General features: G+C 32.7%; 2 protein-coding genes and 1 pseudogene across 2 annotated transcripts; all 3 read right to left on the bottom strand.

Annotated features, from left to right (window-relative positions):
* Positions 1-728: 728 nt before the first annotated feature.
* Positions 729-7,388, bottom strand: LOC120192630 (auxin response factor 19-like). Its single transcript, XM_039195378.1, has 15 exons — positions 6,929-7,388; positions 6,536-6,657; positions 5,992-6,090; positions 5,814-5,870; positions 5,551-5,706; positions 5,389-5,473; positions 5,164-5,254; positions 4,825-4,989; positions 4,577-4,699; positions 4,348-4,423; positions 4,098-4,236; positions 2,679-3,713; positions 1,825-2,603; positions 1,498-1,688; positions 729-1,325 (listed from the first exon to the last, which is right to left on the bottom strand). The coding sequence occupies exons 1-15, from the start codon at positions 6,990-6,992 to the stop codon at positions 1,190-1,192; spliced, it is 3,318 nt and encodes a 1,105-aa protein (XP_039051309.1). The 5' UTR covers positions 6,993-7,388; the 3' UTR covers positions 729-1,189.
* Positions 7,389-12,160: 4,772 nt separating this feature from the next.
* On the bottom strand, positions 12,161-15,108 carry LOC120192633 (plant intracellular Ras-group-related LRR protein 6-like). Its single transcript, XM_039195381.1, has 2 exons — positions 14,869-15,108; positions 12,161-13,102 (listed from the first exon to the last, which is right to left on the bottom strand). The coding sequence occupies exons 1-2, from the start codon at positions 15,094-15,096 to the stop codon at positions 12,191-12,193; spliced, it is 1,140 nt and encodes a 379-aa protein (XP_039051312.1). The 5' UTR covers positions 15,097-15,108; the 3' UTR covers positions 12,161-12,190.
* A 3,257-nt stretch (positions 15,109-18,365) lies between these two features.
* LOC120192626 lies at positions 18,366-19,016 on the bottom strand (annotated as a pseudogene).
* Between the last annotated feature and the right edge of the window lie 1,161 nt (positions 19,017-20,177).

The following is a 20,177-nucleotide window of genomic DNA, read 5'->3' as shown; positions in this document are numbered from 1 at the left end:
GATAACATGCATGGAATTTGGAATACTAAATACCAAAGCGCTAGAAACAGGGAGTTGCTGTGTCGTTAAACGTTAAAAGGCCGTTGGTACTGCCATTAACAACGTTCATCCACTTCATTTTCTTCTGTCACGTTGAATCCAATACAGATATATTATACAACTAATCATCCATTTTTATTTTATATTGCCTCCGTAATTTCATCTTTTGTGCTTAAAAAAGTATTTTAACCAAAATAACGAGGACCTAAAATGTAATTAAACTCATAAGTTAAGAGTATTAAGATTTAATTTATTTAGTTTCAAAACAAATAGAGACCTAAGAAATAGTTTAATCTAACAATTTTGGGGCCAAAACAAAGTAGTTAATACCGTACCGGTGGGCGCATCATATCTTTTTGGGTATCGATGAGTTTTCGTGTATCATTGTTTTTTAAATATTTGTCATACATATATATGATGCAAAAAATACTTCAATTATATGTTTATAAATATATTTATGTAAAAATATAGATCTTAGAATTATTAGTTAACTAAGTTCAATAACTTAATTAAATGATTATAATTTTTTAAATGTAATTATAATAAATTTAAAAATTTATAGTTAGACATATTAAATTCTTGTACACACCGATATAGATCGATAACAATCGAAATGGACCGAAACAAACCGATATTTTGATCCAATTGAACCTAAAAGTGTACAAATGGTAAAACAAACCTATGCTTGTACAATTCAACATATTTATCATACAAAAGGAACTAAGCCATAAAATTCAGAATCTTGTTTGTACAAATATTAAAGTACACTTGAGGAAACGATCAAATGTGAATTCAAAGTTTTTGACAGGCCAATGCGATGGCTGGTAAGACTCTACCCTTAGTTCTTACCAAGCCACTAATGAATACTGAACCAATTGAATCAACCTACATTGGCAAATGGAGTACCAATTTCTTACATAATCAAACCCAAGCTCAAGCAGATTAACTGTCCCTTCATGGCTTGATTGTGAGTGAGGCCACACTTTTCCTCCTTTTCTGCTCCTATCACCAATCATCTCTCCTTTTCCGGCAGAAGGCAGAAAGATATGCCGAAAATATACACCGTATGGAAAGCGATCAACCGAATCCAATCGTACAAACTGTATAAGCTCCGAACTGGTAATGGTCATTAGCCTGTTGCTATACTAGTTTATGCATTTCCATTGCCAGAGCTACTACAGGCCTGATTAGGCAGGGCAGAGTTCCTGAAATCTCCATCCACACTCATCTGCTGGACCTCTTGAGGGGAGAGGATTTTGATGCTTCGGACACAGTTGACAAACTCCCTGAAATGAAACAGATGTTAAACAAAATGTCAGGACGAGGACATTAAATGTTACTGTATTTATTCACTTTCATCGATTAGTCTAATGGCTTGAATTGTTTTCATCGGGGCAAACAATGTAAAGAATATTTAAGACGAGCCGTGTTTATGAGAAAAGGAGCATCAGGGCTTACTCCCATGGGTCATCTCCAACTAGTAGAACATCATTCTCGTGATCCACGTAGACTAGTTTCCAGCCTATTCTCCCTTGGTTTTCCAGCTGCCCCTCAATGCCAAACCTACGAGCCAAATCTTGTTTGAGCTCATCATAACCTGAATAACGAGTTATATCTATTGATCTTCCAACAGCCCCGCGTTTGTAAACCTAGAAAAGGTAAATATGTGAATTGGAGCCCTTCACTTATGAGATGACAAGGATTTGTGATATGTGCAAGTGGTCAAGGATGTGTGCAACAAGTAGAGAGATTATCTTGATGCGACTGATGTTTAGAACAACAAACCTTGGTAAATGTTCGCATTCTCTGAAATTGTGGCGGTGGGGTCAATGCACTACGGGTTGTGAAGCTGTTATGGTTTATAGTGGAATCAATGGAGTTAAACGTCATATCTGGAACTCCAAATGACTGGGAAACAATTGACGATGGAAGTTCTTGCTGAGCATCTTTAGGGTTTTCATAGCTTGTGAGCATTCCTCCCGAAGAGATGTTATTTGAAAAATCCTTCCCCAGCTCCATCATGCATTTCGTCAATGAAGTGTCAGAATTCATGGGTATCCCAATTCGGCTATCCATATTATTTCCATATGAAACATTGTTCCTTGGATCTGCCTGAACTTCCCCGTCTTGACTTGTGTCTCTCAACAACATTGTTTGAGGGTTGTAAGTCGATGAGTTTTGCTGCAAATGAACATTCTGAGAAAGGCAAACTGAAGTCGTAGAAGATAATGTGTCCAGGTAATCTGCATGTACAGTAGCACCATTGATATAGTTTTGTAGGGTATAAAGGCCTTGGTTTTGACTCTTGGAGATATTCGATAAGGGTTTAAAATCATACTTTTTCTGAAGCTCTTCAACTATATTAACATTAGGTGACATGGCCTCCAAGGGATAAGGATTCAAGATTGTGGCAGCAGACTGAGTGATGCCATCCCCTAATCCAGTACTCTTGTGGACTCTGCTGTTTATCATTGGCTGAAGAACACTTGGATAGTTTGTAGATGGTGAAGTGGAACACGATGGATTATCATCAGTGATCACAGAATGAGCAGCTACAGCAGCACATGTCATTACGCTGCTAACAGAATTGGATGGTTGATTTGCATCGGTGATCACAGAATGAGCAGCTGCAGCAGCACATGTCATTACACTGCTAACAGCATTGGATGGTTGCTTTTTTGCAGTTGTGCGGAAGGGATCCACATGACCAGGAACTTCAGGCAGAATTCCAGGTTGCTGTTGCTGAAGCTTTGACTGCAGAGGTGATTGAGAGAACTGAACATTTGCCTGGCTGTTACTTTTAGGTGTCTGATGTGGGGCAACATTTGATTGAGGTAGCAAGGTGGGGGAGTTTTGAGGCATATCCAACACTTGACTAGCTGCCATGGACCTAGAGAAGGCCTGAGAAGCATCTAAGAGGTGACTTTGTTGATCTTGGGGTTGGGCAAGTTGACCAGGCTTCTGAAGTGTGGACTGCTGTGACAAAAGCAACTGTTGTTGCTGCTGAAGCTGCTGCAACAGTTGAAACTGAACCTGGATGTCAGGCACTTGTAAATGTTGGCTGAGTGGATCAGGCAGCTGGGAATGCATTAGGTTTTGTGGTTGATTTGGATCCATATACTGCTGCTGCAGGTTTTGAGGAAGACTTTGAGGGAGTTGAAGAGTTTGATTAGAAGTTTGCTGCTGCTGAAGGATATTGTTACTTTGGACAATGGCTTGAGGCTGCAAAATTTGAGCCCGAACTTCACCAGAGGGTAGAGTCTGAGCAATCAAATTTTGCTCCGACTGCTGAACCATGCCATTCAGCTGTTGTGGCTGCATAATGGATCCCACTGAGTTCATCATAGATGGCAGCTTTGGAAGCTGATTGAGTTGCTGTACTTGCTGAGGTAACCTATGAGCACTGAACTGCATGTTGGGCTGAGGTATTTGTGGTGCTGACAGACCCATCTGGTGGGAAAGATCTGCTCCGTCAAAGTTTTGCATAGTGGATCGAGCCAGAGACTGCATGAAATTTGGATGCATTGAGTTTGCCAGCACAGGATGTTGCTGCATATTCATCCATTGGACCAGGCTAACCCCTGGAAGCAAATGTGAATCCTTCATGCATACATCGTCACCAAGCGAAGGCATTGACCTCTTGAATATATTATCAAAGTCAGAGTATTCATCATCTGCAAAATTCTCAGGCAAGGTATGCAGCTAAACCATGTCAATACATAAAAGGATAAAAATGTTGAAGAGTTCAAGCATCAGCATAGCACATTGAGAGAGTTTGATATTGAATAGACCAAATAGATCAAAAGCAAAAAGATCAATTTGAAGTCCTCATCGCAGAATCAGAATCAGCAGATGTCATTTACTCCTAATCATTGCTATTCTACAGAAGCCCAAGTGTCACAAGTCACAATGAAAAAATCCAAACAATCAAATAATCAATATAAGGCACCCAGAGTACCGCCCCAAGGAACAAAGTCCCTAAGTTGGCATCTAATAAACCGTTCTTGCACCAAATAGAAATTGATTATGCAATAACTAGAGGCTATAGGATCTGCTACCTGGCATTCCGGGTTGCCTAAGACGCTTTGATCTGAAGAATGGAGGTGGACAGATGAAAAATGGAGCTGTAATTGGTTCAATTTCCCAAATGGAGGCTCGATTATGTCTTTCCTCGGCAGTTGACTCATCCCAACCAACCTATTGAAGAAAACAAGCTAGTTAAAAATGTTGCCACTGACCAAAAAAAGCCTCATCTTACTATAATAAATATAATTTAAAAAAATGAACTAAAATAGTAGTAGAAGTTACCTGCAAATTTCGCCATTGTGAGTTTTTCCATCTTACAGGATCGATATCACTGATTCCCGTAATTGTTCCCATATACCTGAAGGGGGAAAAGTATTTATTTCCACCGTTTTTCATTTTACAAATAGCCAAATCAAAATTTTCTGATCTAAGAAAGCAATCATCAAGACATAGCTAATTTGGAGATAGTAATTAACTATAAAAAACGGACGAAAACTTTAAGTAAAGCTACCTTCTTGTTCCTGAGTCTTCAGTTTCAAACATCATTCGAAAGCGCATGCCAGGTGATAATTGATTGTTATACACAGCTTTATAATACTTGGCTAAAGGAATAACAAATTCAGAAGTGCTAGCCCTGAAAAGCAAATAATACTTTGGAATGAATACTTACAGGTAAAGAAAGTCTCCTAGTAGCATATACTAATCAACTGTTTTAATGTGGCTGAACTTAATTAAAAGTCAGAAAGTTATCTTTTGGACCTTGGATTATAGAACACTGTAAAGGGGCTATTGTTTGCTACTGCATGAGCAGCTGCAGCGAGGATTCCAATATGCATGCTATCACTCGACAATACTGACGACGATAAATTGGTGGGTTGCCTGTTGGCACGCCTTATGCCCAAGAGAAGCTGTCGTCTTTCATCTCTGCTCACAAAATTTGAACACAAGAGTGATAAAATTGCCTTTGTTTTTCTCTACGGAAGAGAGCAGTAAACCAATCAAAGTTACATGACGTGACAATGCTTCTGTAAATAGACATGAAACATTGGGAAATCAGTAACAAAAAATATGTATTCCAAGCGGAATCGTTACAGTTACCTAACGAATAAAACTGAATCACCAGCAAGGAGTCTCTTAACACTGACAAATAGGCTCCAACCTGTGGTAAGCAAGTGGCGCTTTGGTTTCCCTGAAATTAAAAACCAAGGATTGGGATTAAATACATCAAGTGCATATAGAGCAAGCAAAACAATTACTAGTGATACTGTAATGGCAATCCATAAATCCAACAAGTAAAAGTTCAAGGCCACAAAATGACCAAACCTCGATAGATATGGCGGAAGTTCCAGACATTTTCATGAAGATCCCTGGCCACAAGTTCTTGATTAGGTGATTCTATTGAGAAATCCTGTCAAAAGAAGCAGGAAAGGAATTAACATCCAAAGTTAAAACAACCAACCTTCTAGCTTAAATAAAACTACTTACAAGAGGAGGGAAAAAACTTTCAGCAGCACGACGAGGAACAGAAAAACCTCCATGAGTGCTTGTATCACTTGCTGTCAGCGTCTTGCAGAAGAATTCTGGTTGCGGCTTATTTGGCTTAAGAGAAAGTTCTGATCTCAGTAATGCCTCCTTATCAAACTGCAAAAAATGTCAATAGGTTCGTCCAGTTCTTATATCAAGTTACGTATTCAAAACTCTATAACATGATATAAGATTCTTCTAGACATTTTGGATAAGCTCTTTACAGAAGAAACGGGTTGGAGTGTCATCTGAGCATAGATTTCATCCGTCTCTGGGTCAGCCTGCAAAATCAAACAAGAGAAAGTTGATAAAAAATGGATTGGAAAGCACAAATAAATGAATGACAATTGACATTTTCTAAAGGGCAAGGAACAAGGGGCAAGAAGACTTAGGTAGCAATACATGCAAGGTGACATTGTGAAGGAGACATAACAACTTAGATGGAAGATTCGGGTAGTTCGGAACTTGAGCATCCACAATTTTCTTCATTGACGCGGCAACCTGAGATTGGAAGTTTTATTCAAGTCAGAACACATATTTAACCAAGATAGAAGATGAAAAGTTAAAGCAAACAACACCATTCATGTAATCTATCACCATGTAAATAAATCCGAATAAAGCGACTCTTTACCATGTCGAAATGTCCGATTTAAACAAAGTTCAACTACCTTAGTTTCATGGTAAGTCATATAATACCACATATTATTACTAAGAAAAAAAAGGTATCTATATTTATTGTTAAAAACTTCACATTGAATTAATAAAGAGGTAACATCATTTAATTCATTGAAAGTTATAAATTATGCACTCGTACTGCATCAAATACAAACAATAGATGAAACCCAAAAGCACCTAGATTAAAACCTTCAATTATAAAAATTCATTCTCGGCAGAAACAAAAGAAATCTATAGTAAATGCCGACAAGAGTAGGTAATTTAGTTTTACATGTTCGCTGTGTCCTTGAGGGAAGTACAGAACGTGGGTCCCAGCAGCCGGCAGGTTCACCAGCGGCCCGGCACATGCCTGCCATAGCTCCGGGTTGATGCTATTGTTCTCCTGCACAACACCTGCATCACCAGTCAAGCAACCATCAAGTCAATTCACTCTTTTGCTGATTGCTTTTCCAGGAAAAAAGAAAGAAAGAAGAAAGACTAACAAAAAGAAAAGGAGAATAGACTTTATGTATCTAGCGAATAATTCTAGTTCAACGGAAAAGGAAAAGGAAATCTTAGAGCTTTTGAAGTAGAGAGTGATTGAGAGATATAAGAAAACCAAATCTTTTTAGGATAATCGAATTGAAAAATCGGCAAAAAGTAAATCAAAAGAGAAAGAGCAGACCTTCAGCCGAATTTGGAGCTGCCGCGTTGGATGTAGATGCGGCTCCGGCGGCCGACACTTCCATTTCTTTTTGTTTTTATTCCCCCTTGAACTCTCAGACAAAAAAAAAATCTAAACTATTGAGCTGTTAATATCTGATTAGCTTGAAAAAGACAAAGCAAAGACACTAATAGAAAGCTTTGCAGCTAAAGCTCAGATCAGCTTATTTAACAAAATCATTCAAACGGTAGTCAAAGTAAACGTAAAACCCCAATTTCCCGGGGAAAGGAAATAGAAATCTAGGAAACGGATTCCGGCGAGAGGGCCGGGAAAGAAGGGCGAGAAAGTGGCCGGAACCGAAAAACATACGACAAGGAAATGGAGGCAGCAAAGACTAATCTAAAATGTTAAGAAGGGAAGGAGGAAAAAAAAAGTGAAAATTGGTAAATTTGTCAAAGAATGAATGCTGCATTCTTTCCCTACAAAACATAGAATTAATAAACCCCAGACATTCCCCATCTTATAAATTTGTTTCCCTTCTTATTTTTCCCACCTCTATCTCTCTCCCTATCTATATGCACACTGTAATTTCCATATATTATTTGATTCTGATGGCGTAATGGTTTTCACAAATGAATTTAGTTTTTCACGAAATATAATTTTAATTATTTAAATGTTAATTACAAATATGATTATAGATTAAATCATTGATAAAAATAAACTAACCGTAGATATATGGCCTTTCCATTATAGTATCATCCTCGAAAAATTAATATTCATTTTAATATTTTTTTATCATGTATACCAAAAACTATTTCACGTTAAAAATGTCTTTAAAAGATAGTTCACCATCACATATTAAAGGGATTCTTCGCCCATATAGGTTGTGAAAAAAATAATTTTCTCAAATAAGGTATTTACCGTATTATTTTATACACTAAAATTTTTTATAGGTTTGAAGACGCCATACACTTTTAGGGTCTTCTCTACTTGTCTGAATATGCCATACAGTCGTGGGATCTTCTCTATTTTTCTGAATACGTCATACAATCGTGTAGTCTTCATATTTAACTTTAAGACGCGTTAAACACCTGTCGTCTTTGGATTGATACTGTGAAATTCACTATAGATAAAGAAATAATCACTGGGTTGGATTATATTAGGAATTTTTTTATTATATCATTTAGTCAACCATTTTGCCATCTTTGTAACATAAATTAAAAATATTAAAAAAAAGAATTTTTTGAAAAGAAATAAATAGAACTAATATATTTATAATATTATTAAAATATTACAACAATTAAAAAATATGTTATTAAAAGATTATCTTAATCTAATGATAATTTTTTCGTGATTAAGTTTTATAATGTGGTGCTAGTCTATTTCACATGAAATTTCTTCGTATTAATAACTCATCAACTTGATCATCATTATTTTCGTTATCTTATCGGTACTATGTCTAATATTATCAGTATCAATTTGTTTTGTTGACGATGATGAATGACTTGTGTGGAATAACAAATACGAAGGTTTATAATAAACAATTCCAACGCTCGACGAGGATTACAAAAATTCATTAAAAAGAAATAGTGTCATTTGTTGAATATTGTCAAAGGTTTAGTCTTAAAATAGTTGAGATATTTTTTTTATTAGTTTGAGTGATTATAAAGTTGATTATGTTTGAAATACTTTCAATAATTTAATAATGAATGTTCGACCATCTTTACATATGTTATATTTGAATTCAAGAATTTTAAGGATAATAATTATTTTTTTAACCATTAAGATCATTTGAGTCATGCGCGTTTGAAACATTTTAGTGATAATTTATGTCGTTTTTTTATGATAGAAGCACATACATGGTAAAAGAGAGAGTGAAGTGAGGAGGTGTTGATTCGAGTAAGAGTGAGCGTACGGTCAAGTCATTTTAGGATAAATTATTGTAAGTTATTCGAGTTGACGAGTACTATTTTATTACTCAAACTTGATTTGAAATTTTTTCGAGTGGAGTAGAGTTTATAAAATTTGAGTTTATTCGAATCGATTTTTTGAATTTCTGTTTAAATTTAATTGTAAATATTTATAGGGTAAACTATACGGGAGACCACCAAACTATGGTCATTAATCAATCTTGCCACTGAATTATTTTTTGTCTCAATTCAACCACCAAACTTTTTAATTGATTCAATCAGACTACTCTTCGTTAAAAAAAACAGACTTGTTGACGTGCCCGTTAATAAAACTGGCATAATTATATATTTGGTCCTTAATATTTACACATTCTATCAATTTAGTCATTATTTTAATTCAATTAAATAAATTTAACTATCTAATTAGAATATGACACTTGTCAATACATGATTGGAATGCTTTATTTATGAATTTTAAATTATTTAATTAAATAATTTTTTAAACTATCAAGTGGTGACACCGCAATTGAAATAGAAAATTAAAGAACAAATTTGCACTACAAGGGATTTGAACTTGCGTCCAAGGGGGTAGAGGAGTAAACAAGCACCCAAACCGTTGAGTCAAAGCTTTCCAATGATTTTAATTTACAACAATTTATATTTGACTTGTACTGACAAACAAATTATTTGGTTAAATAAATTTCAGTTCGATTAATGGTTACAGAAAAAAATATATTAATTTGATTTGGTAAATAATTTTCAAATAAATTTCGGTTCGATTAAAGGTTAAGGAAAAAATAATTTATTTGAAAATTATTAACCGAATTTTTTCTTTAACCATTAATCGAACCGAAATTTATTTGAAAATTATTAACCGAATCAAATTAACCGATTTTTTTCTTTAACATTAATCCAACCGAAATTATTTGACCGTTAATCGAACTTAGATTTATTTGAAAATTATTAACCGAACCAAATTAACCAAATTTTTTTTCTTTAACATTAATCGAACCGAAATTATTTGACTGTTAATCGAACCCAAATTTATTTGAAAATTATTAACCAAAATTTTTTCTTTAACAATTAATCGAACTGAAATTATTTGACCATTAATCGAACCCAAATTTATTTGAAAATTATTAACCGAATAAAATAAATTATTTTTCTTTAACCGTTAATCAAACCAAAATTTATTTGAAAATTATTAACTGAACCAAATCAACCGATTTTTTTTCTTTAACTATTAATCGAACCGAAATTATTTGACCGTTAATCGAATATAAATTTATTTGAAAATTATTAACCGAATTAATCGAATAAAATAAAATATTTTTTCCTTAACCGTTAATCGAACCAAAATTTATTTGAAAATTATTAACTGAATCGAATTAACCGAATTTTTTTTCTGTAACCATTAATTGAACTGAAATTTATTTAACCAAATGATTTGTTTAAAGGCACAAGTCAAATATAAACGGTTGTAAGTTAGACCTATTGGGGAGCTTTGCTTTAGCGGTTTGGGCGTTTGGTTATTCTCCCCCAAAGACACAGGTTCGAATCCCTTGGAGCATTAATTTGTTCTTCGATTTTCCATTTCAATTGGGTGGTGACACGTGTCACCATCTGATTGGTTAAAAAATCATTTAATTAAATAATTTAAAATTCATAAATAAAACCTTCCAACCATGTATTGACACTTGTCATGTTCTAATTGGATAGTTAAATTTATTTAATGGAATCAAAATAGTGACTAAATTGATAAAATGTGTGAATATTAAAGACCAAATATATAATTATGCCAGTTTTATTCATGGACACGTCAGTAAGTCCGTTTTTTTAACGGAGAGTGGTCTGATTGAATCAATTAAAAAGTTTGATGGTCGAATTGAGACAAAAAATAGTTCAGTGGCAAGATCGATTAATGACCATAGTTTGGTGGTCTTCCGTATAGTTTACCCTAAATTATATTATGATACTATTTGATTCCAATTTAAATGATTATTTATAACCATATACAATACATATATATCTCTTCATATTTTTTTCATGTGATATACATATATCATACAGAGTCTAGAGACTCGACTTAAACTTGAAAATCAATTTACTAATTACTAAAAATTTTGAGTTACTTGTGTTATATTTTATAACTCAGTTTGAACTTAATTTTTTTAAATCAAATTTATAAAATTACAATTTAAATTCAATTCAATAAAAAAAATCAAAATTTCAAGTCATAGTGAAGTTTCTTGAGTATTTCTTGGGTTTCATATTTGAACTCGGTTTGGGAGTTGGGTCTTTCGGGCCTGTTAAATGGGTTGATAGGTTCAATTTTGTTCGATCCAAGTGAAACTTAGTGGTGGCAGTTATTTGACTTATTAGATCAATTTTAATTTATTTTTTAAGTTAAAATTAAATTGAATTTTTACAATTTAGATATTCAAAAAATATTAATAAATTGTTATAAATATCCCTAGAGTCACAATTGATTTTAAAAATAAACAAATTAACTCATTTAATTTTTTTTTTTTAAAAATTAAACTAATCTTCAAGCTTTAAATATATATGGAGTGAAAAATATAAAAATTCAAAATCAATTATATTAATATCCACAAAAACTCATAAAAATTCTTAAAAAATAAAGTTATATTTAAAGTTTCATTAAGTTTAAGTATTAAACAATGAAACCATTAACTAATAATAAAAAATCAAACCATTAAATAAAATTTATCATACTAAAATCTCTTATTTTTCTCATATTTTGCATATATATAATTGTTCCAACTCACTAAATCAAAAAAATATTTTCTTATTAATATAAGATAAGTATAACGTAATATATGTTTAAAATATTTTTAACCATTTAACAATAAATATATATATATATATATATATATATTATTCAAACTTAAAATCTCTAGAGATAATTATATTTCTATAACAATTTAGGTCAGTTGGATCATGCAACTAAAATGACAATAAAGGATATAAAAGTACATTAGAAACAAAAAAAAACTGCATGTCTGGTATTTTAACAAAATAAAAGTTGGCAAACAAGTACACTACACATTTATGTACAGACCAAAATACAAAACCAAACTCAACATTCTTACGTACGGTTCATCAGCTGTCTTCACATATCAATGCCAACGTTACTCCACTATGATACTCTTTGTTTCTATATATCACATAATTTTATATATCGTCATTAATTTTTTTTTATTATAATATATTAATATTTTATTTATTGACAATAATAATATTATATATTATCAGTAGATAAAATGTTTTATATATACCATACCAGCAGACATATGTTCAAAACAGTAGAAAGATGCCCTAGAGTTTGCCTTCCATCCCATGTAATTTTTAGTCATCTGGTGCAGTAAGTACGAGGCGAGAAGATGCGGCGAGGCGACAACATCCCCATGTTGAGAGGCGAGAAGCGTGGGCCGGGTGACGCCATTCCCATGTAGCGAGGCGAAGCTAGACCGTCGATGGACTTATATTCCGACATGATGAACCCTTCTCTCTCCCAGTACCCGCTCCGGCGGCCACCACCACCACTCGTCATCATTTTCCCATTGAAGGTCGCATACTTCACCAACTTCCCCACCCATGATTTCTTCTTTCGGGGGTTTTCCCCTGCTGCTTTCATTTTCTCACACAGGTACTCCTGGACCACCTGCAAGCTCTGCTCGAACACCTCCATCGGCGGCGAAACCAGAGGGTTCCCTTCCACGCTAAGCTTCTGGAGCTTCCTCAAACATCCGACGGAATCCGGCAGATATTTTATTTTGTTATAGCTGACGTCCAATTCCACTAGTGAAATGAGCAGACCGATGGAGTAGGGTAGAGTTTCGAGATACTGGAAGTTTTGGCTGACGTTGAGAACCTCTAAGTTGATCAAATTCTCCATGTCATCAGGGAGAGAGCGCAGACAATTGAGGCGTACGTCGAGAACTCGTAACGATGTCAAGTGGGAGATTGATTGAGGTAAGAGAATCAACTTGTTTGAGTTTACTGAGAGTTTCTTCAAGTTGATGAGCTCGAAGCCGATGGTATCTGGTAGCATTGTAAGGTGGTTGAAGTTGGCATTCAGCTCTTCTAATGACCTGCAATTTTCGATGGATTTAGGGAGATCCTGGAGAAGGTTACCGGAGACGTTGAGAAACTTAAGCTTAGAGAGACAACCGATGGAGTTGGGGAGAGATTTGAGCTGATTAGAGTGCACATCCAAGTTCACCACGTTTAGTAACCTTGCTGTAAGAGACTCTGGTATGCTCTGTCAAATCAAACCAAATTAACTCAGTCACAATGTTAAGGGATTTTGCGGACCCCAAACTTCACATTATTTTAAGTTTTAGAAAGTTTATTCTATGATCTATCAACTATTGTATCAAAATCTTAAAGAAATATATGTTAAAAACTACATTTATTAATTAAAATAATATATAAATATACTATTAAAATTATGAATAAACTGCACGTTTAGTATCCAACTATTATTTTTGTTTAATTTTGATCATCCAACTATTATTTTTTTTTAGAAATATGTCTAACTTTAAGTTTTAATTTTATTTTAATCACCCGTCATTAAAAAATTAACAGAACTATTGACATAACATTTTTAAGTTTATTTAATGATGACGTTATATTATGGTGACACATCAGTAGTACTTTTAATTTTTTAAGGATGAGTTTTTTAAGGATGAGTGATCAAAATACAATATTAAATATGAATTTGAAATAAAAATAATTGAATGATAAAAAAATAAATAATAATAGATTAAATGTATTTTTAATAAATAATTAAAATAATAAACATATAATTTACCTTTAATAATTGATATACGGATAAAATATCTAATTTTTACCGCTAACAATATCTATATACACATACTTCCAAAATCACACCTAGACTTTTACTGTACATGAGCTGACTTTAGAGATATGGAATATCTTTATACGTTACCCATTTTCTTGTATATATTCAGACGTACGAATCTGAAACAGGCGAGGACGTGAATATGACGATGATATTAATGATGGATTAATATCAACATTATTTAAATAAAAAACACGTAATTGGGAATCAAAGTCCATCCGTACTGGTATTATTCCCACGTTACACATATAATATAACCCAAATCATCAATAGTTATAACGTACGCCAGCGTACACCTTCATCCAATATTATAAAATAATGGTCGGCGCAAATGAAAATAACGGATTATTATTATTTTTCTTTCTAATTAAAATAATATTTATTAAAATGTTTATAACTAAGTGAAATCGACAGTACAATAAAAAACAATGCCAAAGATAATAAAATATTGTTAGATAAGTTTAACTTACGGTTTTTGTAATTCTCTTAAGAAAATATAATTATGGATAAAATTAAATTTTTATAGGTTAATATTATGATTTTAAATTCAAAAAGTTATATTTATAGTGTGTTGTTAAATACAAAAAATGTTTTGAATATATATTTATATCATATAATTATTATAGAAAATTAAAAAGTTAATATTATTATTTTTAAAAAATGTTATGAAAAACAAAACAAAATAAATTAATCTTATTCGTCCATTTAGACTCGACCGATATTTATATTGTCACAAAATGATTTAACTGCTTGACTAAAGTGTTGATTTGTTATTTGTATCAGGGAAATCATTATATGCAATAGCAGTACTGCACAGGAGTAGAATTATAACCTTCTTATTTTATTTTTTGCATTAAAAAATATACTTACGATTTTATGAAGAAACATACTGATATTCAACAATACTGAATTATACAGATCAACACAACTGGGAGAAAAATAAACTGACGATTTTATGAAGAAACATAAGATATACTTATACATAATATTGACGAACTCGGTGATTAAATTGTTAAAATATGGATTATGAGTAATCGTATAAATTTCACTTAATTTTATGTATAATCTCTCGTAATATAAATATGAGAAGATGAATGAACGGGCATGCAAAAGCTGGAAGGAGATTAAGGTATAAAGAAGGAAAAATACATATACATACATACCTGAAGATTGTTATTGGAGAGGTCTAGCTTGGAAACGGTAGCCAAGTTGAGAGAAGGAATCGGAAGGGAATCCAACGACATCCCACTCAAATCCACGATCCCTAGCCGAACCTTCTCTTCCGGATCCGTACTTGACGATCTTCTCGGACTGCGATGATGATGATCTCCTCCTGGGTTTCTGCTCATCTCCATTAACTTCACTTGTGGCTGCTGTTGATCGTACATCATTTTAATTCATTTAATACATAAATGAAAACAAGGGGACAAAAGAAAGTGGGAATTCGGGTTTTGAATTTGAAGAAACTAGTACTTGTTTTTGTTGTCGACTGTGATTATATATATATATATATATATACAAGTAAACGTACAAAGGGAGGGTACGGAGTAGAAAACAGGAAGCGATGACGTTTGAGCAAAGAGAGAGGCGTTTGGTGTTAGGGTTATAGCTGTGAACACGGCGTTGCGGTTGCGTGGCCATTGCTCTCACTTTAAAAAGTCAACCGCTTTGCCTTTCCGTTCTGTTTTCTCTTCGGTTGCCCGCTAATCGAGCTCTTCTTCCATATTATTGTTATTTATTCCTTAGACTTAATCCCGTTCCCATTTATTTATTTATTTATTTATTAATATTGTAATAACATTGCTATCAACTATATAATTAATATTACTGCTTTTAGTTGAATTCAGTAAGATCATTTGTGCGCCAACTAGATTGTCAATTTTTAAATATCAAATTGTAGGAAAAATTATAAATTTTTATTACTTTAACAATACATTGGTTTGATGTTATTTTATCTTTAATTTTTAAAAATATTTTAGTTTTGTACGAACGAAACTATCTCAATAGTTCAAGGGAAGATTTTTATTTTTAGAGGTCGTTTCAGGTTCGAGCATAAGAGATTGAAAGGATGTTTTGAGCTTTCGTTCATATGATTATAAGTCTTTATAACATATATTACATTTTAATCACCTTAGATTAATTAAAAATATTTTCATTTTCATTTTTTTTTGTCTCTTAGCTATTGTATTTCTATAATTTTATCAAATTAAATTAATTAAAAAAATTATCAAATCAGCATCAAATCCATAAATTTTACCTAAATACGACGTAAAATCAATCTTTCAAAAATATTAAAAAATTATAAAAAGAACTTAATATTTTTTTTATATAAATTTATAATTAAATTAATATTCAATTAATTCATAACACAAATCCAATCATGAAGTTTATATAATCAGGGGAGGAATGTTGTGAGGGTCACGGGAAGCATTGGATTCCACCAATTATTTTTTAAAATATGAATTAATATTAAGAATTATATATTTCTAAAAATAAAGAAAAAAATTTACCAACCTCCCTCAAATCAAAAAATATATATTTATAAAAAATAAAATATACTTTAACCCTACCATAATAAATTTATAGTTCCGAGTTTGTATATAACTTGTATACATAAATGATTACCCATGTAATGGTCCACTATCACGGATTCATGATATAAACAAGGTCCAAGTATCACGTATTCAAAGTAGCATGGCATCTTTTAATGGTACGGTATTTGATCAGCCGTCGCTTTTGTTCTTAACATTGGTATAACGAACAGAATTACATATCTATTATATTACAAATTTACTTGCAGTTAATTAAAATTGAAATGTACTTATCCATTCAAAGTCAAATTCTCAACTCACCACTTTATTCATTTCTTCATTTATACGATTTATTTATACATCAGCGGTGTTTGATTTCAATCGTCATTGTTGTTTTTCCTATGAAACCTCAAAATTATCTAACGTTAATTTATGGGTTTTGTTCGTTTTCATCATTTCTAGTATCTCCATTTTATGTCTTGAAATTTTAATATCAATTCAAATTAAAGTCAACTCTAAAATTAAGTATAGTGATTAGAATGTAAATTACCCAAAATTTAACCTAATGAACTTAAACGGTTACCAAAATTTTATAATGAATCTTTACACCTATAATTTCCTATTTGACAGCCAACTTAGTCTTATCATGAAAGGGACATAGAGAACAAGCAATACCAAAACGGTTTGTATTATCACCAACCTAGTCTAATCGATATTGTCCTCTTCGGGTAGTTCTACAGTATGATAGTTTAATATAAGATTAAAAAAACATTACTAGAAATATTATTTTTTAACACTTTCGATAAAACGCTGCCTAAAACATTATTTTTTACCGGGAATTTTTTACCGGAAATGTTTATTTCGCTATTTAAAAATTGGTAAAAAAATAAAATTTTAGGCAGCGCCCAATATTAACATTTCCGGTAAAAAAAAAATGTTTTAAGTAACGCTTTACCAGAAATATTTAAAAAATAATATTTCCTTCCGGTAGCTCCTTTCTTTAGTTGTATATTAAGACTGCCTCACCTGAGACATCCCGGTCCTCTTCGGATGCCATGATCATTCTATGAATACAAGAGGCAACTATAATAACATTTCATCTTTTACCTATAAGCCTATAAACAAGACGGACGCAAGATTTAATGTTAAAATGATGAATATTTTAAAATTGTAAGAGGGACAAACTTATAAAATTATAGGGAAGACGAAAAAAGATTATCAATAAAAAATATAAAGAAAAAAATTTAAAATATATGATAATTTAAAAATTTTCGGAGGCAACAAACCTGCTAATAAAACAATCATACTTTTTTCTCATTACACACCAACAAGAAAAAGCAAGCATGTTATGGAAAACCATGACAGGCAAGGCAACATTGTCAACAAAGCTTGCACGAGTTAAAACAACAATGATACCATAATTCATTCAAAACATTCGCATGAGTTCAGGATAAATGCCATGTAAGAGACAAAATACATCAAATTATCATATATTCTGAAATACTAGCTAGGTCGAGTCTTTAGGCTAGAATCCACCAATGTAACAAATGACCTGAAATATAAACTAGAACTTGAAAATTAGCATATATTGCAGGCAACAGCAGACACAAGAAATGCCCAAGGTGAAGATCCTCATCATGGACAAAATGTCCCAACCATACACAAGCTTGGATCATTTTCCCTAATAACTTTCTAAACAGGGACTCTGAATCCCTTCCCTTCATTTCTTGGTTAACTCGGCCAGTTTGTTCTGGAAAACTTCTTTGCCTAGATAGACCATATTCACTGTAATCATAAACTGACATTTGAAGAATACTCGTGATTTACGAATATAAAAATTGATCAACAAATGCTTCATGTTCAACTTGCTAATCCGTCCTAAAACATGTCCAATTACCAATCAAAAGAGCTTTAAAACTACAATCATTCACTATAAACATAAACTCACATTTGAAGAACACTCGTGCTTTACGAATATAAAAGTAGATAGTAGATCAACAAATGCTTCATGTTCAACTTGTTAATCCATCCTAAAACGTGTCCAATTACCAACCTAAGAGCTTTAAAACCCGAATCCAAAGGCAAATGTTACACGCATAATTCAGGTTGTTCAAAATAAAACGCCCAAAGAAAACAAGGTAAAGAGAACGTCATTTTTATTCAAAATTGTTCAACTAAATGAAAAACTTTAATAGTAGCTAATAAAGTAATGTTTTCACCTAAGATAACCAGGGATCTTGATGCCAATAAAGAGCATTGTCATCACATAGGCGATAACAATGGAGAAGATCCCCGCAATTGAGTACGAAACCTTGATACTCTTAGCCCTGTTTTTATAAAGGGCAAGATCCAAGAGCACAATCCCAATGCCACCAAGCACAAACATGAAACCGGAGGAGAGTCCTTCGATGATGTACTGACCGTTGACTCGGCCCGGAATGAAGACGACAGGTCGGACGGCGCCGGTGGCAGGGTCTTGGGTAGAGCCAATGCCGGGGGCTCCACGATGACGTCATAGATGAAGCCCGAGACCACCAGGAAGTAGGTGAGGAGAATGAGAGAAAAGACGGTCATGGCGGAAGGGAGGGAGAAGGAGGGGAGCTTGAGGCGAAGGCGCAGTGGACGGAGGAAAGAGTAGGGGACGAGTTTCAGGACGTGGAAAAATGGGTCCATTGAGAATTGAGCGGTGGCGTCGGCGGCGACGACATTGCTGGCAGATTGGGCATCTAGTTTCGGAGCCATTTTCGTTTTTTGAGACATTTTCCCGATCTGAGTTTCGATCACTATGCCTCCCTGGGGTTTGATGAGCGAATAGATTGGGTGTTTGTTTCACATTTTAAGTAAACTACACTGATGGTCACTGAATTTTTAGAAAACTTTCACACTATACACTAAATTCTATAAAACTTGCATTATAGATACTAAACTTTTAATTCGATTTCATTACAACCACTGTTGTTAGCTAGCTTGCCAGAGTAAAAACCACTAAATTTTCTTCTTCCTAATTGAAGCACGTTGTTCCTCCTATTTTCTTAGTCTTTATTATCCTTTATGGTTTCTCTGATCGAAACTAAACTATCTTTTTTTTAGCTCAAACTTGTTAGAATTCAACATTCCCGAATTTCAATAAAAATTAAGAGTTATTTTTTTTAATTTGTCACTATCAACCATCATATCAACTTAAATTCGAATTATACTAATCTTCTGAATAAATGGACCCTCCCATTATTAGAATTGATTGATGATTGCTTCGTTTAACAAAAGCTCACCAAAACTAAGAAGCTTAGAGTTTTTAACATGTCACATCGAATTTTTTTAAAGAAAGCAAACGAAAGTAATAATAATGAAAACGAATTAAAAATTTAATGATTGTAATATAAATTTTAAAAAATTTAATAACTAAAATAAAATTCTAATACCCTTTAAATATTATAATAAAAGTTAAATTGTTAATATTTTAAATTATAAAATTTATTATCAAATAAAAGTTTTATTGTAATATTAATTCATATTTATTATGTTAACAATTTATTATTATATTATTATATTATAAATATGCATTAATAATAATATTTCTTATAATTAGGCATAATCCATTGTTTTCACAGTTTCCAAATAAAATAAAAATGTATTGTTTGGAATTTCGTATTTTCAAGCCGAACATCAACAATAAACTTGAGCATTATGATGAAATTAATTAGAAAACAAAGACAGATTTCAATGCAAATATGTCTCAAAAGCAGGAGGAAGAACACATTTCTTCCACGAGAACGTGTGACAGCCATTATGGCAAGACAATTCCATCTTACTTTACAAGGAAATTACTCAGCTTTTCTTTCTTCCTTTCCGATTTCTGTCATCGTTTATCATCTGCTTAATTTTCTGTAAATCGTTTTCCATTGATGGATTTATATATTGTTTCACATGAGAATGCAGAGAAG

Source organism: Hibiscus syriacus, unplaced genomic scaffold (assembly GCF_006381635.1).
Source record: "Hibiscus syriacus cultivar Baekdansim isolate YM2019G1 unplaced genomic scaffold, ASM638163v2 tig00116976_pilon, whole genome shotgun sequence".
NCBI lineage: Eukaryota > Viridiplantae > Streptophyta > Magnoliopsida > Malvales > Malvaceae > Hibiscus > Hibiscus syriacus.
The sequence above is the reverse complement of the archived record's forward strand: the minus strand, read 5'-3'. Positions and strand labels throughout refer to the sequence as shown.

What these genes read in the sequence shown, in the direction of transcription:
- LOC120192630 (XM_039195378.1), bottom strand. Translation starts at nt 6,992, where the DNA reads ATGGAAGTGTCGGCCGCCGGAGCCGCATCTACATCCAACGCGGCAGCT. An exon ending in AAAGTTTTTTCCCTCCTCTT is followed by an intron (nt 5,474 to 5,550) that starts GTAAGTAGTTTT and finishes TTCTTTTGACAG; the next exon opens with GATTTCTCAATAGAATCACC. An exon ending in CACAATGGCGAAATTTGCAG is followed by an intron (nt 4,237 to 4,347) that starts GTAACTTCTACT and finishes TTTCTTCAATAG; the next exon opens with GTTGGTTGGGATGAGTCAAC.
- LOC120192633 (XM_039195381.1), bottom strand. Translation starts at nt 15,096, where the DNA reads ATGATGTACGATCAACAGCAGCCACAAGTGAAGTTAATGGAGATGAGC. An exon ending in TCTCCAATAACAATCTTCAG is followed by an intron (nt 13,103 to 14,868) that starts GTATGTATGTAT and finishes TTGATTTGACAG; the next exon opens with AGCATACCAGAGTCTCTTAC.